Below are 27,353 nucleotides of genomic sequence, written 5' to 3'. Positions count from 1 at the left end.
TTTTTAACAGAACATCTGACAAACTATGTAAATAAACCACACATTTATTCATTCTATACACTTAAGTCATAGACAAAATGAATCCCTCCCTAAAATGAGTCCACAGCCCTAAGTGCTTCACTGGGAAGATCAGCTCCTGTTGAGCCATGTTGTCTGCTGATGCAGATTTATCCCATTTTCTTGAGTGCCAAGAAGTGCTAAAATAGTGAATGTCCAATTCATTAATGTACTTTTGGCTTTACTTAGCATGAAAAATTATTCTGAGTTGTTGCAGTTCTATCATTGTCCATATCAGTTATGTAGTTTTTAGGATCACTGTAATAGCAAAGCAAATCACTTTAAGTGACTGAGTGGAAACTGCAATCAACCCAGAGCAGCCACCAGCCTGTCACCACAGCTAAATATGCCCTCTTGAAACCCTGGAGATGAAAAGGTCCTATCTGCCAATATCATGTTTCATTTTGCTAACAACATATTGCTTGGTCCCTCACTTTAATGAGAAAGAAGTCTGTGTGGCTTTGTTTTAGCTACTTCTATCATTTTCTATTTCCACATTGTCAGAAGATAACTACTTCCCATGTCACAGTGTTACTTCTAAGCAGTTGTTATCCAGTGAAATAAATTAGTAAATATGAATGTACACCACCATTTCTGCAGAACACAACTGCTTTCCTTTCTGATACCAGGGGGCCAGTGCTGGCTGAACTGAACTAGCTTGGGAGCTGCTGGTAAGGGTTTCCTCTTTCTTTTATACAGTTCTGCTGCGCTGAGGTACCTCTCCCTTTAGAGCCCTTAGATATGGTGCTCCTTCAGAAATACACTTAGGAAGGAGATGAAGGCAGTGTCCAGAAAGAGAAGAAATACTTAGGATATAGAAAGCTGGAGGCAATGACCAGGAAAAAATATGAAAATTAGGAACAGATATCAGAATGTCAAGAGTGTGAGGCAACATATGAATAAAAGTAATGGGAAAATTACTTTTTCTTTTAAAATGAGGGCTGGCATTCAAGAGAGGACGATTTGATGCAGTTGCTTGTGACTTGCTGTTGTTAGACTAAAGTGAATCCAGAAGGTTCATTTTTGCTCTAAATTATCATATTATTTTACTAAACCTAATCAGTTATCCTTCAGAGATCAACTGTGCTAGCTGAAAAGCGAGAAATGTGTCCTGAATGCTTGCAAAGACTGAAAGTTTGTTCCACGGTCAGTAAAATCCTCTAAGTAGGTAATATGTTCTATCAGTAGGAAATGTTGCATGCTTTCTGTTTAAACTAGCTTAAGAAGATCTCTTCCTTCCTAAATTATGTGAAGGACATTATATAAAATAACATATTACTTTTCAAAAGAAAAAAATAACTTACGGTAAAAATACATACACTTTATGCAAATTCTAGCATTTATGAATCTCTCTTATGGCCTTATAAATACATTCAGATTGTGCTCTGGTATTCAGAACAATATCTCTGTCCCTTTTCCATGAGAAATCAACTTTTATCAAATTAGCATCAGCCAAATATACACCTCACTCATGGCAAATAAAAAGTTTTTAAGCACAGTTTGGTATCTCATTGTGTATTTTCATGTGTGGTTTCTGGATAGCAGGAGATATTGAATTAGGCATCAAGCCCTAGCGTCACACTTTTAGAACTTGGTGGGAATATGCAGGAACAAACGGCTGGGAATAAGTGTGCCATTCCCTTTGGTATCGTCTTAATAAGAGGCTGAAAGCATTGAGGGAAATTAATCTGAGAAAATATGACGCAGACTCAGAATGCCCAAAATGCGGAGGCTTAGTCATGAAAGACTGCAGTTTGTGCTGACACTTAAATTAAAGCTAATTTAGGTAAGTAAAGGATCAATAGCAATAAAGCCAATTTCAGGATGGATTTCAAAATAGACTAGTCACTCTGGTAAAGAACCTCACATGTCAGTGGTGCCCAAACAGTCTGCAATTTCTATCATACTGCAGCAGCCCTGATGCTGTTATCTGGACAAGCTACATTACAACATCAAGCCATTCCTCCACATGATCCATGTACTCTTTCAGCTTTGATACAGATGTACTGCACTACAGAAAGTGGAGAATACAAACACAGCTCAGACACCCACACAGACACACATCGCCAGACAAGCAGGCTGCAAGAGCTGTGCGGCCATTTCTGGCACTTTCCTCCAATGCCCAGGAAAGAACATATAGGCCTCTGCCCCGCTCATGTGCCTTGCTCAGGAGTGATCCAGACCCCTGAGTCTTTACCATCCACCTGAAATCTGGGCCAGAAGCAGGGAAAGGCAGACAACGGCTTTAGGAGTATCATCCAAGGAGGTGTGTGGCTGCCCTTGTTTCCCTATTGATAGCAGGCAGCAACATTCCTCTGCATTCCTAAGGGGACAGGGAGCACAATGCACAGTATCACTGCATTAGCAATATTCAGCCTGCAACATCTTCCAGAAGAGCAATTCCCCTTTTTTTGTTGCACATATCTATACACTAGCACTTACCCTGTGTAAGAATGCATTTAAAAGAAAGAAATTGTTAAACCAGAGAAAGAAGACTTTGAGGTGGTTCAAAATGCCTTTCACAATAAGATGAATTGATACTGTATTCCCAGATACTTTGTTCTTGCTTTTTGGCTGCTAACCTAATGGCTGAGCTATTACAATATCACTGTTCTCATACTATAACTTCAAATATACTGAAATCTAATTTAAAATCCACCTTTTGCTCAGTTATCAGTGGAAATGAGGCTGACCGCATCCAAATCTGCACTTACAAAATTAAAGGCAGGATTTTCTTAGCAGAGGATGCTCCGTTGTCAAATGTACTACCAGCAGGGATCACATCCTCCCTCAAATCATCACCATATGACTTTTCTCTCTAATGAAAAAAGTACTTCCAGTGAGTCAGGGCTGTATTTTTTAATGCCACCACTTTTTGCTGTGTGGGAAGTAAAGAGAGACTTATGTCTCTTCTCTAAGGACTGCATTTCCAGATGTATGAAAGAATAAGCAGATATTACTTGGCATCTTGAAGTCTTGTCTGCTGAGGCACTGTACATACATACAGTTAATAAGAGATAAAAGTCCCAGACCTAGAGAGCTTACAGTCAAAACAGATGAAAGGATGGGAAAAAAGAAGTAATATTATCCTCTTTTTTATAGAAATGAAAGCAAAGAACAGAGAAAATGGGTCATTTGCCCAGACTGCAAGGGAAGCCTGTAAATATGGATTTAAATGTAATGCTTCACAAGTTTCAATCCAGTGTCAAAAAAAATATTATTTCTTCAAAAACAGTATATTAAAGGAAATACCATCAATAACAAAGCAAATTGCAGACTAGCAGGATCATAAATAAAACAAAGCATTAAAAAAAAAAGTATCAACAATTCTGATTTTTGAGAACTTTCTCCTGTGTCCAATTTGAATAACTGCCTGTTTCACAGAGGTTGGCAAACGTATGCTTCTTGTAACAAAAAGGCATTGTGTAATAAAATTTGTTTTTCTGTTAATATTATCTACCATAATACACTGATCCCTATTTTGACTACAGTCAAAATACTGTAGTGTCTGAAGTATGGGGCTGTAACACAAAAGAGGAATTAGCTTCTGAATATATGGAAAAAAAAAATAAAACCATTAAGAGTCTATATAGAGAAAATTCAGGGAAATACTGAACTTCTACCTGAGAGCTACTTCTAAATTCATTTCTGTTGCATACTTCATGATCATTTTTCAGTTGAAGAAAATTTGCTATACTTCAAGACTCTCCCCCCACTTCCTTCAGCAGCTGCATTCCTCTACCATTTATATTTGATGGAGTCTTAAAAAAAACCAAAAACTAATTCATTTTAAAAAAGCACACTTTGGTGGCAAACACATAAATCTCTCACATTGTTAAGACTATTAGAGATTAGATTATTATGGCAAGGAAGATTTAAATCTCTCATTTACCTGAACAGCGTCATAATACATTTTCTTGCCTTCTTCATCGGTCTTGTCTGACATCAGCCATGCCTTCAGCAAATATTCATAAAAGCTATCCCCAAGCCCTCCAATGGAGACATGATCTAAAAGGCAATACAGAAGTTTAACAGCAAGTCCATCTTTAGCACAGACAATGAAATACAATTATAGTTTGTAATTGCAGTAATGCATTTAAAGATGTGTCATTGCTGACTTTTTCACAGGAGTTCATGGAAAAGAAATAAGAATTTATATGTATAATATTTACTTCATGTTTAGTAGTCTATCTCATACAAAAATGTATTAACCCCATTTGTTTTATCTTAAAAATATTTAAAAAAAGTAGAAAACGCTGTGTAATTTAAGAAATACTTTCCCCTCTTACCATGTAGGCATTGCTTTTGTTTGTTGTTTATCAGATGATATGTCATTTAAGACACATCGTAAAAAAAGCCCAGATGATTTAGTTCCCTACTACTGAGGCAGATTTATTTTATTATTTATTTTATGGTATATATGAAAATGTCTCTCTCTCTTTATGCTTAAAAATACTATTATGTTTTTCAATATCTAGTTGGTTGTCAGGACTCAGCAGTGGTTCTTAGGAAAAAAAGACTTTGTCACATGTACGGAAGATTATTGCTCTCATGTTGCTTTATTCTGTCCTATGCTTACTACACGAAACAGTATGGAACTACAAGCACTGTAATTATTTAATTGGACCCATTTAGGACTTGGCACTGCAAATACAAGTCAAATTGCTCAGTATCATTGCACCAGCCACACAGGAATTACTGGTGGTCTTAGCTGCTTGCATAAAGTTGCACTAGCTTACTCTCAAAGAGACTCTAGAAAATTCCTGGCAAAATTTTAAGAGGCTACTATATGATTTCAGTATAGATCTCCTTAGTGCATAAAATACTACAGCTAAAGAGTGTGTTTCTTTAAGCTCTGTTAAACCAAGAACACCAAGTTTTCTTTTTGAAGTTGATACTGCCTTTTAACGTTAAGGGACTTAGCATGTATAATGTCTTCTCTGAAAGTTTTTCAAAGTGTTTTACTGGGACTAATCATTTATAACTGTCAATTTTACAGTAGGGATGAAATAGTCAAGCTCCTTCCAAGACATCCAGGATGGAGATGTGGATACACATATTGCATTGCAAGTCAGTGAGTCATATCACAAAATTCTGGGACTGAGAAAAGCAGAACATGTTCAACGTAACCCAGGCTCATAAAGCAAGATGCAGGAGAGTCACTGGTACAGACTTCAAGATTCCCAATACCTCACTGATCTTAACTTCAGAGTTATGCCTCCGGTAGAATTCAAAAGAACACAATTTATTTATTTTGGAACTCTTTAGTATCTTCTCTTCATTGAGTGCATCCTTTTGCCTACTGAACTGGAAAGCCATGCAACTGCAGAAGAATTTTTTTCTGTTCAAATTGTATTAGGACTTTTTTCTATTCCAACTTTATTACACCTATTTTTTTCTTTCTCCCATAGCCCATCACATACAAAAAATAATTTACTTTTCCCAATGTATACTGTCCCTTTGTCTAACAAATGCATTGTGCCATCAAATCTGGATTACAGACTGCTTCCCCCCTCCCCCCCTCTTCTGAATGAGATATATTAAATTTCTGTAAAGAATATACCATTTATTTAATTAAATGTTCATGATCCAAAAGGAAAAGAAGCTTCCTAAAAAAATGAGAACATTTTCTATGATGGAAGGCTGATCTTTGAACAGCAGCATTTAAATGACCTTTACAGTTTCCTAAATAAATTACCATAGAAACCTCTGACATTTGCAAACTAAATAGCATACGCATAGTTTCATCAATAGTAAGCCCTGTTATTATATACATTATTGTAGTAGACAAATCCAACTGACACATGCTGCAGCAAATCACTGTCAATTTACTGTCAAAATAACAAGGGCTAAATGAATTTACAGGAACAATGGCAGTGATCCAGCAGCGCCCTTCACAGTTACAGCATTACTAGAGAAGAAATGTTCAGAAACTACTCCCCCCACCCCACTTGATGTTTGAGAGGAAATGTTTCTGCCTTGTACCAATTACGGGTCTAGGCTTTCTTTTCCTGTTATAATCAACTGAAAACAGACTTGAAAAGCAGTCTCAAATAAAATATCTCTCAAGTCTTCTGATGGTCTACTATGGAAAAAAAAATCAATGTCTGTACACAGAAGCAATTGAAAGAGAATCGGAAGAGATGCAACAAGTAAAGATCAAATTTGCTTTTGCTGTTTCAGCATGGTAGGGACTGACCTGCATAAACACTTGTGTTCATCATTTTCACATGCTGGAAGCTAATTTCTATGTCAATACTACAAGCTATTGCAAAGCAAAGGTGGAATAAACTGTAATTGTTACTGCACATGCCAACAGAAACCAGCATAGAGGAGAGTAGTACATAACTGGAGAGGAGTACATAAGACACAATTACATTAAAAAAGGGAAATGTGAAAGGCTGTGAGATAGCATCAGTATTTGACTACTATAAAATAAATAAGGCAGAGCCACTAATGGTGGCAGCTACTAGCAAGATCCCTTCTTGTCCAGCTCACCAAAAGTGTAACTACATGATTGCAGAACTAAACTTAATGCCATGCCCGGAATGCCACAGATCAGTAATGCTCCTTGGGACACTCAATACTATTACCCTAACTAAGGGAGTTGGATGCAAATTAGGGAAGCTGTTGGCTAGTCCAGTGCCAAAAAGCTGAGTTTCTGTGGTTGACTGAAGCCAGTGAGGATTTGAAGTTGGCTGAACACAGGGTCACAAAGGCATGAAGGTAGTCTTCTGATCAAACTCAGAGCTTACAGCTTTAGAACCAACACTTTCAATGGAAAGTGTTATCATTTTACAAAGCCATGTTAAACCAACAGGGGCAACAGGCAAGCACAGACCTCAGAGCCAGTTAAATATGCCAGCTGGTTATACACATTGAGCTGCCACAGGCCTGTGGCACTGCTAGCTATTGTATCCAAGAATTTCCCCATTTATTTACCTGTTTCTACCTGAGCTTGGTCTAACCAGCCCAAGCAGTGATAAACAACAGAACCATGTCATCTACCTATGTGTTTTCAGATCAAGATATTTCATCTTGCTACTTTTGTTTCAATAATAGAGGGAAGGAAAAAGGTAAATGACTTGGAGAGTGGAAACATGAGTGAAATAATAAAAGACTGAAAGTAAGCAGGAAAAGCGGAGAAAGAAGCAGGGTCTCTGAGACTGTATTCCTGCACATTGTTCTGGCTTTGAACATGGGATAAAGATTGGAGAAGGCAATGTATAACGCATACAGGCCCAATCATCACAAAAGAGCAAAGTAGTTCAAAGACTTCAAATGCTTCCAATTTTGGTAATAATTCCTGGAGAATTAATGCTATGACCGTTCTTTCTAGTTTGCTTCCTCATTTATTGCCATTAAACTTCAACAGAAATCACAGCTGATATTAAGCACAAAAAGTTGTGGGTTTTTTTTTTTTTTTAATTTTTTTAATCTCCAGTGGAGCCACACCTGACTAAAAGTGTGGAATTTGATTCAGATGAGATGATGATGTTTCCTTAAACAGCTACTTTAGAGAACACTTAAGAATTTTCAATAAAATAATTTTATAGTCTACAAATTCCTTTTCAAAACTATAGATGCCTTCCTGCTTCCAGAAGCCATACTGAAAGCTCAAATAAAAGTACATTAAAATACAGCAAGTAAGAACATTATTTTTAAAGATGCATTTTTTTTTGCATTGCGTAACTCAGATACAATACAAAGAGTCAAGAAAACACATAGTGACTGAAAGAAATTAACAACTGCAGACAGCAGTCTGACAACTCATAGTTCTAAAGAACTGATCTACTTACGCTGGCCCCATTGACCACTGCTGGGATTCAAATAGTTGGGGTAAAGGCCTTCTGGTTTATCCAGGCGACTTAGAACTTTTCGAATATTCATTACCTATTGGAAGGGTACAGAATACTGAGCATTTTTTCCCAAAATAAAACAGCATCGGTACGAAAGTCTCGAAGTACAAATACTTCAATGTATACACAGTGTCTGAATATCTCTATGTAATCATATTATTATTAAAAAAAGATCCTCTAAGCTGACATCATCATGTAAATAAGCTTCAAGAACCTCTAGAGTTTCTGCGCCAACTGTTAGTAATGAAACACAATAGAAGAAATCTTCAAAGTTAAGTTCTTACTACACTGAATATTTCGCCTCTCCACAATATACTGAAATTCATGGAAGCTAGCTGCTTTAACTAAGCTCAGCTACTTCAGCATTATATTCTCCATACTCCCAGATCAGAAATGGTATTAAATACTTAAGCTCATCACCTAGTCTAGATGCAGAAGTGAACTGTAAGGCAATTTTGTCTGGAAAGGAGAACACTGCTGGAACTGAGCTTCTTACATCCAAACTGTCCAGGAGAAACTGATCCAGCCCTGAGCTTTCTATCAGCATGATTAAGGAGCTTGCCACAAATAAGTGGCCTGGATAAAATGACAGTTCAGATGCTTTGCAGCTGATGCACTAGTGGCACATTTCATTGCTACAAAGCATATGAAATAATTTAGACTGAAATTTAACTTTCACAAAAAATTCAAAGATGGCAACAAAGATGGAAGAAACATGATCACAATAACCATAGATCAGAAGTAGTAACATAAAAGTTCTGATTGCTTTATTTTTACATCCTTAAAGTTTAGAGATCAATTGAACTAGTTGCTAAGACAAATGATAAATTAGCTCACACCAAGCCCTAGAAGGATTTCTACTGTGTTACACAAATTGCCTTCTGCATCTTGATATGGTTTTGCTAACAGCCAACGTCTAAATGCAGACTGCAAGGAGTCCTCGACCTAACTTAATGAATAATATGAACACTTCCATGCAAAGCTTATTCCAGTGTTTCTTCTTTATCAAGTGTACCAGACCTTGAACAGCTTGTCTCGGTGCGCTGTGAAGTCTCAGTCTCTAAAGGGTTTTAAGAGCAGCTTACATAAACATATTTCCTGCTTTTTGCAGCTATAGCTTGATTCCACTTTGAAAAGAAGCATAGGCTAGAATTTTTAACACACACACACACACACACACACACACACACTTCTATCACTCTTTAGTTGTCTCTTAACAGAAGAAATGTTAAACATTACCACAAATATCACAAGATAATTAATTTATCCTCTACATTTGCTTGTGGATGCTTCTTGCCCCTGTCTGCCCCAAAAATCCAAATGGAAAAATCCAAATCTGAACAACCAAATCTTTCTCTAGAAATATTACTCTAGCATGTGATTTATCTTTTAGAACATAATTTTTAAGGAACATTCTAACCTTTTCAGCAAAGACAGGGTTCCCAGACAGGTGGCTCAAGTGTACAAATTCCAGATGCAAAGTCCCAAATTCTGCCAAAATGCTGCTGCCACCAGATGCCCAGGGCCAATTTCGACCGATTCCACTATTCAAGGGAAGGGGGTAGAAGAGAAACAGAAAACATGAGTATCTTACGTAACACTAACAAAATATGTGTAATAGATATGGTTACTAAAAGAAAACAATGAATTTAAAACATCTGTGTGGGAAAGCATGCTTTCAGCAGCCTTCCATGGATTAATCATAGGACCTCAAATTACTTCAGTTCAGCTTTGCTAAGGTTTGTAAGATTACTTCTCACAGCAATCCAGTCTTCTAGCTTACATATAACTCCAATGCATGTCACTGTATCAGAGTTTCACAGTATAACATCAATTAAATAAATCGCAATGAAAATCTTCTCAGACCTCACCTGTTTTCCCTGTATTTATCACAAGCTGCAGTTCTAATTGTTCTTATTCAGAGAACAAATGGAAGGACAAGTAGGACAGACTTAAATTACTGCATGTATACATCACAAGTCTTAACTTAAAAATATATGCAGCATATCTTTCTTAACACCTAAGAATTTAACTGGAATAGGATATTTAGGCATTGGACGCTTTTAGCAGGATGACTAATGTCAGTTTTAATTAAGACACAAAGACATTTCACAGTAAAATTAATCTTGGGAATTGTAGTAAGAGTAGATAAAAGCACATTTACTGCTAAATTCCCAATACAAACTAATGCTGGTTAAAATTCAGAAGAAAACGGCTGTTAAAGTTTCATTAAAAAAAGAAGTTTTTTCTCCTTGAAATTTTCAGCAGCAATATTCAGATCTCTTTTCCCAACATTAAAGAAAAGATATGAAAAAAAATTACTAAAGAAAAAACTTTCCTGAGCTGGATAAATAATAGCATATAAGATCAGCACAAACGTTATTAAGTGCTAAGTCTCATCCTTATTTTCAAGTAGTAAACAGCATTACAGACATACACGCATAATTTAACTTTACTTTAGCACATGAGCAGTCACTAGAGTCATCAGTTAGCACTTACACAACCATGAAAAGTGAGCACACTTCCTGAGATAAACTGTTACTCAAATGACGAAAATAATCCCAAATCATTAAACTTTAAAAGCAGAATAAAGATGACAAATAAAGAACATGTCTGTGTTCTACTTAAATGCCATGGCTTTAAACCTTGCAACACCTTTGGCAGCCTGGCCTTGAGCTGAAAGCAGCTTTGAAACTCACTGAAGTGCCACCAAAAATAAACCCAGAATATTACCTCCTGACAGATGAACTTACATTGCCCCACTTCTGAAGTACCATAGCATCTGCCAAATATTTCCCCATAGGGATGCTCCACATTTTTTTTCCCGGACTGCAAAGAACACAGCATTAACTGAGCTTACTTGAGCACCGAGTGGAAAGAAAACTTGGCTGAGCAAAAGGGAAGGGATCAGTTGAAGCTCTTCTGCCTGACCATAAAGACACAAGGACTGGGACACATGGAGGTCCTCTGATGCACGATTGCCCAAACTCCAAAGTAGAAAAATGTTTCTAATCTTGCAGAGAAATTCAGCAAGATAACCAAGTCAGGGTTCTGCAAAGATGCCCACAAGCCAGCTTTTATACAGCAGAAAAAGAACAACAGCTTTCTGGGATCTGAATATCACATTTTAAGAGCAATTTTACAAAGAAGAGTGCTTTTTACATTTGATGAAAACAAAAATGAAGAAAGCAAACCCAACTGGCTTGCAAGCTTTCTGCACTTCAAATACTGTGGGTAAAAAATTTTCCAAATGGTGGCATAAAAACTTAAGATATTATAAAAAATAAGATTAAGGTGAGTACTGCAGAGAGAATCTGGAAACACTTATCTGAAAACTGAAGAACTGACATCACCAGATTAGTCATTCATCTGAGAAACAGGCACTTTCTCAGGGCCATACTGGTCCATAATCCTGCCTCAGTGCTGACTTCTTGAAGAAAATATTTTAGCTTGTTCCCAGATTGCCCATACTAAAAGAGTTGACATAACACATTACTGGTAAACAGAGCTGACCAGAACAAAGTGAAAATTTCCAAGGTTTTGAGAAGTTGCTGTATTGTGGTGCAACTTGCAAAAGCCCATCATTTTTTCTATTAAACTCTTCAATAAATCTCAAAGTGGAAACATTGTGTTGTTCCTGCAGCAATGCATCAACCAAATTTGGCAGAAAACATATTAAGTTCCTACCTGTGCTTCACCAGGATTTCTGCTGATATCAACACATTCTGTCAGAACATTTTGATGTACTGTGCTTTGTTAATCAGACAACTTTCCAAACACAGCTATCAAGAGGTTTTCTGCATGCAGCAATGTTTACTTGAGCATCACTGCGAGGTTTATCATCAGTGCAAGATTCCCTTGCTTAAGATGGCTTGAGAGAAAAAGTTTACTTCTTTACTTTTAGTACAGTACAAGTAGAAATATCTACGTTGCATTTATGTAATTTTTAACATATCTTTTATTGACTTCATTTGGGACAGGTGTTTAGAAAAATATATATAAAGGTAATTCTGGCAAATCTGCAAAGTAATGATAATATCTGCTTGTTTTTTTTTTTCTGATGGGCATTCTAAGTCAACACTGACAAGCTTTTTTCAACAAGTGGTAGAATTGAAGGATTCAAGTCTTCAGATATTTTCCATGCATCCCTCAGTTTGGACGTCTAATATTCTTTCTTATATTTCATCTTTTGGAGTAACAAAGCAGATGAATGAGCATGCGAATGCAATAGCCACTTTAAGGTGATATTCAAGAACACAGAGCTATGCAGATAGTCAGCTCCTGAAGAAATATTACCAGATCAACAAAGTGCTCAGCATACAGAATGCGAGAGATTTCATACTCTCTGATGCTTTTTAACCAGGGAAATTAACTTTATTTTATGTTTAATGGACTCTAAGCTTAAAAAAAAAAAAAAAAGGAAACCGAAGAGGGTGCTCTTTTTCAATCACTCTAGAAGTTTTCTAGATATCATATAATTTCAAAACAAAACAGACCTTAAGCAACAAAGAAACTAGTGAGAAAATAAAATGGTGAAATGGAAAAATACTTCTGTGTCAAGAATTATAAAGAGTGAGTACATTTACAAAGCACAGGCAAATGGCACTATGTTCCTGGAGAATAATGTGAAGGAAATACATGGTAAATCTTACTTCAGTAAATCTTAATAACTGGCCATATTAAAATATTGATTTCTGTCCATGCATGAGACAAAAAAATAAAAATAAAAATCCAGTGTTCAGATATTCTGCAAGGTCATAGAATCAATCATAGAATCACCAAGATTGGAAAAGACCTCCACCATCATCCAGTCCAACCAGTTACCTAACACCAATATATCCTCACTAAACCATGTCCTTTAGTATAATGTCCCTTAGTACAACACCTAAACATTTCTTGAATACCTCTAGGAATGGTGACTTCCCTGGGCAGCCTGTTCCAGCACCTGATAACTTTTTCAGAGAAGAAATTTTTCCTAACTTCCAACCTGAATCTCCCCTGGTGTAATTTGAGGCCACTCCCTCTAGTCCTATCACTAGTTACGTGGAAGAAGAGGCTGACCCCCATCTTGCCACAACGTCCTTTCAAGTGGTTGTAGAGAGCGATAAAGTCACCTCTGAACCTCTTCTTCTCCAGACTGATCAACCCAGTTCCCTCAACTGCTCTTCATAAGATTTGTGCTCCAGACCCCTCACCAGCTTTGTTGCCCTTCTCTGAACATGCTCCAGGGCCTCGATGTCTTTCTTGTAATGATGGGCACAGAACTGAACACTGTACTCGAGGTGCATCTTCACCAGGGCGGAATACAGAGGAATGATTACTTTCCTGCTCTCAAACCACAATGTCATTGAACTTCTTGGCCACCTGGACACACTACTGGCTTACGTTCAGCCAAGCATCAACCAGCACCCCCATGTCCTTTTCTTCCTCACAGTCTTCCAGCCACTCTACTCCAAGCATGAGACAAAAAGCACTGTCTGGGGTTGTTGTGGTCAAATGCAGGACATACCAGTTGGTTTTTCTGTTGTCCTCAGCCCAGTGATCTAGCCTCAGATAAGAAGGTTCTATTGAGGGCCTATCCCCCAGTAGATGGACACTTTCTACCAGCTTGATGTCATCTGCAGACTTACCGATGGTAATATTAGTACACCTTTAGAACTTATCTCTTTATTATTATAACTAGAATTATGTGGTTATGTAAACTCTAAAGTGAGGATGTGGATCAGAACAGCATATTGAAGTAAGATCACTGCTGTGATTTCCTCTCAGGAAATACGGGCTGCTGGTAACTCAACTCAGTATTTTTCCAGCAGACCACTGTTGTTTCTTCTGTGCATAAGAACAAAAAGTATCAGAACTGCAGCTCTTCCAAAGGATTAAAAATATCCAAGGAGAGGGAACCACAGAGGAAACAAATATTTTCAAGTTTTTTAAAACTACTGAAACTCAGAGAAATAATAATATTTGCAAGATTATTATTATTTCATTAATTACATCACATTTTTTAATCACATCACATAAAGTAGCAGCTAATTTTCAACTGAAAGAAACAGTGAACCCAGGGATACTGCACAAATACTTCAATGGGTCAAAACACCTAAAATTCTGGCCATCAGTGAGCACCACTGTTTCAGTCTCTGCAGACAATTTATTACTCTCCATCCTTTCCCAGAGAATATCAGGATGACTCCAAAAGTTAGATATAGAGAAAGACTTCAAAATATCAATGTTTAATGCAAGATACAAAAGCATAATCTTAAGAGTCAATATTCTTCTGCGGAATTGGCCTGTAGAAAAGGTAAAAGGATAGAATAAAGGGACTCAGCAACAGCAATTTGAAGTGCTGAGAGCTGCTGTTATCCAATCTTTAGGATTAATTATGAAAATAACTCTTTATAGCTCTCTTAAAAAAGCTACTCAGTTACGATGGTAGGTGGAAATACAAAATGCAATAACAAAAATCAGAATATAGCACTAAGAAGAGTCCATTTAAATTCACCAGAGTCATGAGACTCAGCTTGAAGAAAATGAATGATACTTCCCAAAGTGCTATAGGAAAAAAAAAATGTCTGGAGAACACAACTGGAGACCTGTTTTAAAAGGAGCCTGCATGAGCAGGACATCACCTAGCCTGGCTTGCAGACTCTGATTCACATACCTCACTCCACTCAGTCAGCCACCAATTATCCATGATGGAGAGGGACCTTCCCAGACGGAGGTAAAAAGGAGGGAAAGGGTGACAGAAAAAAAATCACACACACTTTCCTACAGCTTTTTGCATATTTTTTATCCATCTTCCCCTTCCAGTTCCCTTAGAAGACACTCCTTGCTTTACCTGGAGGCTCAGCCCCTGAGAGTGTGCACCTTACAAGTAGAAATAAAGTAAAATTATTAGCTATTGTGTGAAGGAAAACATCACCACTCATTTTTCCTCCCAAAGGAAGCCTGAATTGCCATTTGGTTATATAGCTATTTAGTAGAAACTCCTCAGATTATTTTGTAGGCATAATATAATCACTTTTCCAAGTCTCAGCTTTAAAATTATAACAACTTGAGATTCAGCGACATGGCTTATATCCAAGACTTGTTAATTTAGCCTACTGACACTGTGTATCAATGAAGAAACCAATCATAACCGATAATATGGAAATGGGAGAGCATACAAGTCCAAGGAAGTCCAAGTCACGGAAATTAATCTCTTCAAGGGCTCCTTTGATGATCTGTGCAGGGAGATAACTGAATTAAATCAATTCATAGAAGAGATTTAGCTAAAGATGGAGCCTCTCTCTTCACTGAGTAAACCCAGAGAGACTCAACTCATCCACAGCTAGCCTTTGACAGATGCCCACATCTCCTCAAGATTTCAATTAACTTCTCAGGTATTGGATGAATTTTATAACTCTCCACACATTAATATAAATAGCAAAAAAGTAACACTAGAGGTTAATGCTTTTTTTAATTTTTTTTTTTTATTTAATTCTAAAATAAGATCTTCCTAGCTCACAAAGTATTAGTAACGGTCCTTTTTTGGATGGGCCACCTTTTAAATGACATTTTAAAAAAATATTGCAAGATAATTATTGAGCAGATTTAACTAGAAAGAAAAGAAAACCTTTTTGCAGTATTTTGGCATGGAAAGTAAAGGTCCATGAATTTTCTATATCCGTATACCCAGCCAGTCAAAGCGGTACAGATGGTGCCACATGTTTTTACTTAACACAGTGGATTATGAACATATCTAACATTTCTATCATAGATGTAATAAACATCAAATTTACTATTTTCTCTCCATTATTTCAGTTCAGTGAGAAAAATCTCTAAGGGCATATTTCATTTCAGCAAAATTGCTCATTATTTCCATGTATAGCTCTATTTTATTTTATTTTTTGTATGGAGAAATGCCTTTCTTTAATAAAAAATCCAGTATGGCTACCTAATGACTTATGGCATTGCTAGTAAAACACTTGTACATTGTAAAAGCTTTCAGTCTATTTCTTATCTGTCACCCCAAGTCTTACATAACAATATTTTGATTTAAGTAAATAAATTAAGTCTATTTAGAAGAAAGAGAATGAGGACAGTAAGGAGTCAGATTTTCATTTACATGCTCAATATCCATTTCTCATTTAAAAATATATAAATTTAAAAGACTAAGTTGCGATAGAGCCAAAGATGGCACAAACTAGGTCAAAATGCTAAATAAAACTTACTTGCTTTCTTCATTACTGAACAAAGAAATGGATTCATAACCAAACATTCAATATATTCTAAATGAACTTTGTAAAATACAAAATCCCTCAACATAAAATTAAGTTAATAAAGAAAAAAAAATGTTTAATGGTTACTAGAACCGCATACTATGACTCCACTAGCTAAGGAGTCACTATGGCAGCAAAAAAGATGTTATTCTCAGATGTTATTTTCACAGAATAACTAATGTTTCATGCATTATTTAGGATTGCCACCTCCAAAAATGCTTTCATAAGGATGATTTTTTATTTCGCCCCAAAGGGAAGCATTTGTCAATATATCATAAAAATTAATGAAGAGCGGCTTCTTCTGTTCCCAGAAGCCAGTGCTGATCCCTTGCTTCCAATTTGCTAAGAGAGCAGTTATATCCAATGACACAGCTCAAACTGGGGAATTTATAGGGTGAGTTGGTATTGATGCCTTTGAGAAGAGATCTGCTGCAAACCCCTGTGCTGTCTCCTTTCTTGAAAGCTTTCTCCTTTCTTGCAGCTAACTGACATTGCTATTCAACTGTGGTTTATGACTATAAAAAAGCTGTGACAAAAAAAAAAAAAAAAAAAATTAGAAGCTTCTACTTTCTAAAATAAAAAACAACTCGTACCACAGAGTGCACAGGCAATGCTAAAGGATAAGTTACAGATTATTATTAATCTATTTCCTTCATACATCCTCTCCCCAAAGGATACAACATATGGCATCTTGGTGTAAGGGTCTGCCTTCACAGACAGTGAAATTGATGATTTATTTGCTAATGTCTCAAAGATATTTAATAATTTTCTGTTTTCTCCATAGCATGAATGAGCTGCACACCTATCTTACGAAAGAAATATAGGAACAATGAAATCCCAGGCTCCTCCAAGCCACTGGTACTGAGCTTTCACCCCAAGTCCAGTGGCACCTTGCCTGCAAAGTCAAATGGAGAACCTGTGATTGGGTAACTCTGTGTTTCTAGCCCTAGCAGCAAGCATGAAAGACCTCACAGTCCAACTTTTGCTATATTGCAAAGAACTTTTTGCTCTCCTGCATGATCCCTATCTCCCTCCAAGCAGCATCAAGCCAGGCAGATAGAGCTGCTGCAACCCAGAGTTGTCCACAGCATCTCTTTTCTAAGAAAGGAAAATTATGACAACCTGGTTAAGCATCTCTCACGCAGCACCTCAACAGCTGAAGACAGCACAGAAAGAAACTAAAATTAGGTAGCTAGCCTACATGGCACTTTTTGATGTCTGTTTTATTCCTTAGTGCTAGGAGAATCTTTCAGCCAAGTACTAACAGCTGGTTAGTTTTTCATCTGTGATGATGAATGAATAACCATTGCCCCTGCCTAATCATTGCCCAGCTGGTTGTTTCCTGCTCAGCTGAGCTGCCCCCTCCAAAGACCAATCGCTGCCAGCAATTACCTGGCAAGGTGATTCCTAGGGATGCTGACTTAGCAGAAGGATACAGACAGTGAATTAGTGCCATCAGCAACTGCAGTGTGTAGACTAGCAACAAAAGTAGTTACTCAATTTTACAGTACTACAGGGGACAGAAACATTTCTATGCTGAAATGTCAGGCAGAACACAAATGGTTTGTATACTGTAACAAGTGAGATAATGAAGAGTTATTGGCCCAGGAGCTATTAGTTTGAGAACATTAATTTTCTCTGTTTGCCTAGTCATACGCAGTGTCAGCACTAATGTATGCTGATCTCCTGACAACTCTGTTCTGCCAGTGCAGGAAACACATCCATTTGTAAGGGAGGCACGTGTTCATCATCATCTGGCTGAAGGCTGAGAATAAGGGTAGGAAATGTCAAGTACTGTGTCTGACCATTCATACTTTGTGAAACGATTAGGACAACTCTGAAGAGATGCTAACAGAACAGCTCTGAAAACCCTACTTTTCTCCATGAGGTCCATTGGGCTTTTCAAAGTTGATGTAGGTGGCACACCTCCACAGACCTAACAGAGAGACTTGTCTATAAAAGGGCAAGAGAAAAGGAAACACTCCCCCTATCAGTTTTAGGAAAATGGGACTGGTCAGAACATTTTAATGATTCTTGAGAACTAACAGGCTTTTTAGACACGTTAGTGTACCTACGCACATTTCTTATATTATCAGAGTGGTTAATTTTTCCAAGGACAAAAGCTCTCTTCCTCTCAACATTTTGCCTTTCCCCTTTGTTGAGAAATGTACCCAGCAACCTTTAAAGGTCACCTGAAATAGTAACTATATCCTTACAATACTTGCAGGCAAAAAGTCAAGCTGCTAAACAATCATGCAGTGTGTTTCAAGTGTGTCTCATCTCCCTCAAGGTGACCATTCCACTAGTGATCTCTCTGTAAACTGGTCAGAACAGACAGAGAGACTGAGGAGCAATGGAGGAGGACACTAGAAAAGTGAGAACGAAGCAGAAAGTGGATGTGGTATCAGCTTGTGTTGTGGCCTCCTTCAGGGTTGGTTCCCACCTCTGAGAAAGGTTGTCTCAGTGTTGGAGGTGTTGGATGAGTGTGCACATCCAAGTCATGGGCTGTGACACACCTCTAAGTGCTCTGCCCAGTAAAAAAAAATACTTTTCAATAACATCATTAAAATTTAATCTCATGACAGCAGGATCAGTCTGCATGGTGAAAAATTCTTGTTTATCCTAAGATTGGAGTCATGATGGCAGCTGGGGAATAGTGAAGTGAGTGGACACCAAGGCAAATGGAAACAGCAGCACAGGGAGCAGGAGGAGCCAAGAGGCAGGTGGGGACCGAAATGAAGGGAGAACCAAGATGAAGAAGAAACAGCCTCATCTAGCTCTGGGGAGCAGCAGAGAATAAGCAGAGGCCAGTGAAATTGCCTGTGGGAAGATCATGCTTTACTGTATGCACTGAGGTCTGACAGCTGCTGAGAATGAAAAATAGAGCACTCCTTCCTTGGGCTCTGAAAACCACCAGACACCACTGAGTACTATGTTTGTGATCTGATACATGGATTCTGAACATTTGGATCTAGTGATGTGCCTAGTGATGTTTAAAATAACCTTCCCAAGCCATTCATTCCAAATATTCACCTGCTTTGTTTATGTCAGATTCCTACAGCATTTCTCAGAGGAAATACATTGCATTTCTTTAGGACTTTACCGTCAAAGAGTCTTCAACCCTTTCCTTGTGACTATCTGCCCTATAACACTTAACATATTATTGCTACTCTAAAGGGGAATCAAATCTTGTGGAACTGGCATGGCAAAGTAAAATAATGGAGTTTATGAACAGTGAGCTTGTATATGCACTCACATGAAGGAGAGATTGAGAAAGGGAGAGATAACTCATAGGCTGGCCGTGTGAAATTTCAAATATCACTATTAAACATGGTAAGTGCTTAAAGGTAATTTTCAGTGTCACCATCTAAAACCGTACTTGCTAATGTAATAATTTCTGATTAAAGTTATCTATTTGAGCACAGCATATTGTCCTACATACGTCTGACAATACAGCACTGAATAAACTAAACAATTCGTGTTTCTTATTACTTTATGCACTAAAGGTTTAATTAATCAATTTCCAGGGGCTAAAATAACAAGAGGGAATACAGCACAGAAGATGAGGGCAGCGGATAATAACCAGCACAGAGTAGTTTTAATCAAGTCCCTGAAGAAAAGTGAAAATAACAGGAAATGAAAAGTCATGAATAGAAGTCTAGAGTTCTGATATCAGTGCAATAAGAAGGTGTTAGAACACAATTTCCTACTACAACTTGTGTAATTCACTGTTAGTGGCAGTCAATTCCCCCCTACCAAAACGAAACAAACAAAAATCTCCCATTCCCCATGAAAAACTCTGAAACCTGTCTCTGAGAAGTCAACTGAAAACGTATTTCATGGTGTTTTCACTGGGGAGGGGGTTGAAAGAAGAAGAATTTTGCAAGAGTCCATGACAAACATTATTTATGTATGCTCTCTTCCTCTCTGCCATGCTTTTTAATACAGAGGACAGCTTTGTCCAAGTCTTAAGCTTCTTTCAGATCCTCACATTTCATTAAACATAAGAATGCTTTCTGCCTTAACCCATTATAACCACTGCAATCAGCACTCTTAACCCACACTGTTCTGTACATCTCTATAAAACTCCGCTTCCAGTTTAATATTACTTTTCCAACATTCAACATTTAGGCTAAGCTTTTTTTTTTTTTTTTTTTTTTTTTTTTTTCCTTCTGCTGTGGATTTGCTACAAATTTCTGTCCTCCCTCCTGCCCCCTTGACATCCTGACTGACAATCAGATATTCCTCCTTCTAATATAGCTGCACAGTAGTTTCAGATATCGGACAGCTTGTTGCAAGACTTGCAGCTGTGACTTTCATACAATGATAACATTAACTTACAAATGCCATAGATTGCACTTGCATGCGCACTTACAGATCTCTATCAGTCTAAACATGTATAGCACAGAGGCAACACTGTTGTTGAGGGATACCTCTCCCCTGAAGTGTCTGCTTTCACAGATTCTTAGCAGCAGTATGAAACGCTACAGAAACAGAAATCTGGCTCATTGAGAGGGACAGCTTGTCTGGATAAAAAAATTGAAGTAGTCTTTTTCAGACTAGTGTTGCTACGATGTAATCTGTTTTGACAAATGCTTTAAGAAAAGTATAAATGTCCCTTTCATCCAGTCTGCTTCAATCTTCTTTCTCCTTACACACACACTGCTGTGTCACATAAATCCATTTATTCTGAGATCAGATAAATGTTTGGTTTTCTTAGTGCCAGTGTCTATGAGCTTGATCCTTACTCACAACCAACAGAAAAGCTCCTGGTGGCTTCAATAATGATCAAACATTAAAATCCTGTAACTGACATTAAAATAATAGCAGAGATGACAGGCAGTACAAATATACAGTGAGTGGAAAGCCAGAGTTGAGATGGAGAGGACAAAATGCATTTCAATAGCAACATTAAGCACAGAAATTACTTATCCTATTAGGGAAGAAGCTGAATAGTTTCTACATGCAGCGTAGACTAAGCACAGTCTTTGGAAGTAAACACAAGGCACTTCAGACTGACTGGGTAAAATAATTCAGTATGTAAACAGGAGTAGTAAATAGGAACAAACATTCATTCAGTCCTGCACTGAGAATTCATGCAGCCTAACTGAAATACCAGTATAATATAAATCCTTTCAACTCACAACACTGAGATTTGGGAACTGGTTCATTTACTGGAAACCAGCAATACAAAGAAAAAACCTGATTCTTCTCGATCCTCTTCCCAACACAGTTTATGTCATAGTTTATGTACAGCTTTATCCTTCAATCTATTTGAGAATACAGATTAAACTGAATTATTATAAAGGAAGTTCTTAGTTAAAAATAATTTACAAACCACTTTACACAAGAACATTATTCAGTATAATTCAGACAATTTCATGACAAGAAGCTACTGCTGTTTTTCTCAAATGACCTTAGTTTCAAATATATAAATAGTTTGTAAAATACACTGATATTATTTATCATTTTCTGATTTTGAATGTCATGCTTGTGCCCCAAACATGATGCAATACTGTTTGATTAAACACAATTTAAATTGATCACATTTTTGTAAATGAATAAACTGTCTCATTGTTCATGTGATTAAACAAGGGCTAAAATTCAATCAAATCTGTTAACTAATGAATGAAATAAACAGGAGTATATCCTACTACCTGTCAAATATCAGACATAAAAACATACTTAATCTAGTATGCAACTGATTTTTCACTTAGGAAGGAAGGCATCCCATTAGACCTTCTCCTCTGATAAAGTCTCTGCTACCAGTTGTTCAGTTGTGTTGCACCAAGCCCCAAATTCCACCTTCAATCTACTTATAAACTACTTGAAGCAACAAATATTTTTACACAGCTTCTGCTCATCTTACAGATGAGCTATTTATAAGAAACCAATAATACTATCTGAGATAGCTAAGCACAGCACAAACAGCTTAATTCTCAGACGTGCACCAGAAACTATGACCCAGGACAATTTGATTATAACAGAATAAAGAGAGAATAAAAATAAAATAAAAAAGACAAACATTACCTTGAATGTTAAATAAAGTCAAGGCATGTATTATTATTTTTTTAATTGATTTTGTTTCTTAATCTTTTTGCAGTAATACATATTTTATATTAGGATACAATAACACTTTAAAGCAGTGAGTATCCTGAAGAAGGGAAGGAGTTTTCTATTAAATTACCAAATAATTCAATTGAGCCAAAAAAGGCTGAAAGATACAACCTACATTGACAGAGCAGAAGAATTGGAAGCACCAAACATTTCTTTTAAGAGTAATACTTAAAAAAAATAAGCAGCCCATGCATTAATAGTCTGGATCACACTTAAGTTATTTCCTGGAGGATTTTGCAAATGAGATTATTTGATAATAAAGGAGCTGGCATTAAGTAGTGAAATAAGCTTTTCTTAAAATTAATGGGATTTTAATCAATATAATGAAAATAATAAAGGACAAAGTAAAATGAACATGAAAATATTACCATTTAAAATGATAGAACAATCAAAGGCATAGAAAACAGATTTCTGGAATCATGCTGGAGACAGAATGTGTAATTTTTGTTCTTGCACCAGCACACAATTTAATTACACACATTGAAGAAGTAGCAAAACATTTGGTAAAAGGTTTGAAATGCTGTTTGCCATCTCTCACTGTTTCAATGGCTTCAGTGAAGAAATGTGCACCACACTTTTTCTTCAAACTGCAATGAAGACCTTAACAGGAATGGAATAGTAGATTCTGTAAAGATATGGCATACTGATGAGTCTTTGTGACACTTTGAAAGATAATGTCAAATTAAATAAATATTTTAGAAAAGTGCAAAATTATTTCTTGTGTAATAGAAAGCTTTTGAGTAACAGGGCATCATTGAACTCATAAACCATCAAGAGCAACTATTTTACATCTCTTAAGAGTGACTTAAATTAATTCTGTCTCATCCATCAAAATGATGTATTTCTTAACTCTTATCATATTACAGTTTGGGGATTATGAGAGAAACACCTTGCCCAAAAGATCAGAGTAAATGCAAAAAGTGAAGCTGGCTCCCTTTTCTCACTACTCCCTACTCTCTTTCCAGTAGGCAGATTTCCAAAGGGCATCTTCAAGAACTAGAAACCAGAGCCTGAATTGTCTTTGATGCGTGGGTGAATTAGGGGATGGAATAAAAAAGGCGAACCTCTCCTCCACCCTGGAATAGGCAAGTACAAATAACGACCTATGCTACAGCTGCCCTCTCTACAGCTCTTTGCTAACACTCTTAATGGAGGGAAGACATGTTTAGTCAATACATGACTGATGAATGACAAACCAATCAGGCTCATACAAAAAAGTTACAGGAGAAGAGGAGAAAATAAAGAGGTTGCTTACTTCAAAAGGCTTGATAGAGAATGAAACAAAAAGAATCAGATACTAATGTGGTTCAGTATAACACAAAATTTATACAAATTGATGTCAGTTAATCAAACAAATAACATTTGTTTTCTCATTCTGTTATTCCTGAGTAGGGGAAACATCTAGCTTATACTGGTAGGCTGAATCACCAGTTGTTCAGAAAAAACAAGTTTTTTTTTTTTACTCAAAAAATGTTTAAGAAAAAGAAACCTGGAAAATTCACAAAACTACGGAGCAATTTGCTGCATCCCCCAAAATTTGGAGAAGCAGGAACAGAGAAGAAGGTTTTAGGAAGTGAGAATCATGTTAAGTGGAAATGCAAACAAGCCATGTCATGGGGCAGATGATATGGCTTAAACATGATCTCAGGGATGAAAGTTCTAAAGGGCTTGTTTATTCACAGATGGAAAGGTCTTTTTTTGAAATATGATCAGTACCGAACACCAACAACATTTCAAGAAAAACAGGGACAAATTTTAGAAAGCTTAGAGAAAAGTAACAAGAATGATTAGGAGCAAAGAAAGTACTACACTAGGGCTATTCTTGTTAACAGGCAACAGATCTGACATGATGAGAGTTCTTTTCAAACATGTAAAAGGAAATAAATATTCCACTGAAATAGTAAAGTACTGAAATTCTAGGACAGACATCAGGAACAAACAAAACCTCCAGAACTCCCAACAGTGAAGGCAGAAGCACTGATACAAGCTTCCATGAAAAAGCGTGGAAACTCCATGTTGGAGATCTTGAAGAAATCTAGGCAAACATTCATCTGGAAGATCTTAGGTGTAGCTTGACTATTCAATATTAGAACATACAAAGTAATTACACAAATTCTGCCTTACTTCCTGTGATTATTTAATTCCTGAAACCCCTCAAAAATCATGAAATAAAGCAATGGAGAGCTAAGCTACATATTCTTGATGAATTAAGCTTGTTTAAAAATAGTAGTAAAATAGTAGTAAAACACTTAGAACATCCCACCACTGCATTTTAGGAGGAGGAGGGAAACAAGTAAAGACCGTAAAGTGTTCTTTTTTTATTTTTAAGGTGAGCATCATCAAATTACATCATTCAGACAAACAAATCTGTCATTCACAAAATGGACTGTTTAGTACTTTGATAAGTGGAGGAAAAAAAGAAGCAATTTGAAGCACTACCTAAAGTTTTGTTCACCCAAAACCAAGTTTGTGAACTTGTACCACTCATTAAAACCTTGGATGCAAATAAACATTTAAGCCTTCGAAGCCAGGTCTAAAAGCTTTTAAGACAATTATGAATAATAAAAAAAGTTATGCAAAATTCAACTAATTTACAAAACTGATTCCAGGTAGATAATAGAGAAAATCATTTATTTGTGACCTCAGTAGAAAATTATGAAGTGATGTGAAACAGCATTGCTGAAAGAGTGAGCATTCAACTATCTGTTAGAAAATATTAATTTGAAAATAATTAAGATCCAAGTGAAACACTTACAATCTCCTTTGTTCCAACAGATTTCATTATCTGTAAAGAATGCAATATGACATGAAATGGACAACATGAAAGGTCAACCAGAAAGACTGTCAGATTTGCTGTACTGACTGTGGCTTACTGGGAGATATTTAAAACACACAAGCTCCAGAAGGCTATGTATTGAATCAAGACAGTTACATTAATGGGCCTTTACCAGACATACTATACATTTTTTTTGTACTACACAGAAACCACACAACACAAGCACCATTACAAGATACATAGCATATGGCTATCATTAAAGCTCAATTATAATGAATACTCATTTATTTTTCTCTACTACAAGGAATGAAGCAGCAGTTTCAGAGATGTCAGCTGGAAACAGTAGCCTTTCATTTAATTTGCAGAAAGATTGCTCCCTCCTATTAACTTCCTCATAAAGATGTGTCAGAGGTGTAACAATAAAAATGTAATTTTAACATGAAATTTAAACCAATGAAGGCAAATTTTCTGGAACAAAATGCTTAGCTGGCTCACTAGCCTCTCTTCATTTCCTTCTGAATAGTTCTCAAACTAACAAGCCTTATTTTTTCTTTACCCTCTGGTTATAGTGGCATTTGTGTGTCTTTCACATTTACTGCTAGGATTTTATTACAGCTTGTTGGTGGGCAGTGGATTGTTTAAAATAGAGCAAATCAACTATTCCGGTACATCTTTAAAAATTACATTCACCCTATCCTCAGGTTGAATCTGGTCATGATCTACAAAAAAGTGAGCAAGGTCTGCTCATCAAAAAGCAGTAAACACAAAATTGCTTTATTTCTAATGTGAGATTTCAGCAAGAACACAGGAGATACAGCATATTTTGGATGTCAGCTAGATGCATCCACCTAACACAAACACACATGATTCTCCTCATCAGTCCTCTGAACTAAGGAGTAAGAAGTCAGACTGCTTGCTTTCTTCAACAAGAAGAAACACTTATGAGTTCCTAGAGACTTCTGCCCTTATACAAATCAGCCCATGATGAGTTACATGTATGTACAAAACATGCTAATGGAATACTTCCTCATCAGAACACTCATTCTTAAGATTGACTCACCAGGTATTAGCTCCCTACTACAGTCATTCCAAATTATATGGCATTGTTAGAAAAATAAATAGTTCAGGTTTAGCCATCACAGAACTTGATAATCATTCTAACACAGGCAGGCTCATTGCAGCAAGAGGAATACTCAGTTGAGTCTGTCTCTTCCCTACAACACTGATATGATAATGGCAAACCATTGGTATGAATGTGCACAGGATTTCTAGCAACATCTCAATACAAAATGGAACAGAGAAAAACCAGAAGGAACTCAGCAGATACAGACTGCTTAATAATCTTTATTTCTCCTGACAGAAGAATTGAGTATCTTCTTTTATAGTTTCTTTCTCAATATGAATATCATACTGGCCATCATAGCAGAAACTGAACGACACAAAAGAGGATCACCTTTCAGTTATCTGCATACACAACTGATCAGCAATCAGGAGAAAAGGAAAAAAAAGTTTGTTTTACAAAAAAGACAAAGAAGGAAAAAGACAATAAAGACAATCTATCAAACAGAATGAAAAGATTTCAGTGTCAGGGTTAATACTGCATACCTACATTACAAGGAAAAACAACTTATCATTACAAAAAGCCTTGAGGCATTTTTATAGGACCAAATTTGCTTCTGAAAGGCCTCCTGGACCTCAGAACCAAATATAAATTTTATTGACAAGACTACATTATTTTGTTCAGCTAGACATTAAGAATATTTTCTCTTATCAATACCACTGTTCAGACCCTACTTCTAATTTTTGTTCAGTAGCATTTGGTTTCTTAATAGACAAGAGGCACAGAGCACAGGGTGATTCAAGATGACCTTCATGCATCATAAAGATAGCAAGAAGGGCACAAACACTCCCCCACTCAAGCCACCTTGTCATGCTAATTTAGTACAGCTACATAATTTCTATATTCCTTTTGTGTTTCTGAAAAAAACATTTATGGATTGGTTATGAAAAATGCAACCTAATATAACCATTAAAGTAATTGCATTGGTTAGGTTTATTAATTTGTCACAATTAAGTCAATAAGAGTTTCATTAACATCGTTATATTACTTGATTAGTTTTGAAAGCGATTATCCTAAGAACTCTATTTAATTGGAAGCTTCTCAATTTACAAGGTACATTAAATTCTCAGTAGCATTTTAAGAATATTCAACATATGCAGGTCAATTACCAGTAATCACTGTTTCATACAACTGCTTCATGAGAAACTTCATTACAATACTGGAAA

At 36.6% G+C, this 27,353-nt stretch overlaps 1 protein-coding gene across 1 annotated transcript in view; it reads right to left on the bottom strand.

Annotated features, from left to right (window-relative positions):
- Positions 1-27,353, bottom strand: part of MAN1A1 (mannosidase alpha class 1A member 1) — a 136,386-nt gene that overhangs the window by 18,581 nt on the left and 90,452 nt on the right. Inside the window, exons 6-8 of the mRNA XM_031610985.2 lie at positions 9,337-9,460; positions 7,857-7,950; positions 3,950-4,065 (exon numbers count right to left, since the gene is read on the bottom strand). Coding sequence (XP_031466845.1) covers positions 3,950-4,065; positions 7,857-7,950; positions 9,337-9,460 — 334 coding nt within the window. The remainder of the gene's footprint in view (positions 1-3,949; positions 4,066-7,856; positions 7,951-9,336; positions 9,461-27,353) is intronic.

The sequence above is a fragment of the Phasianus colchicus genome, chromosome 2 (assembly GCF_987193195.1).
Source record: "Phasianus colchicus chromosome 2, bPhaCol1.hap1.1, whole genome shotgun sequence".
Taxonomy (NCBI): domain Eukaryota; kingdom Metazoa; phylum Chordata; class Aves; order Galliformes; family Phasianidae; genus Phasianus; species Phasianus colchicus.
The sequence above is the reverse complement of the archived record's forward strand: the minus strand, read 5'-3'. Positions and strand labels throughout refer to the sequence as shown.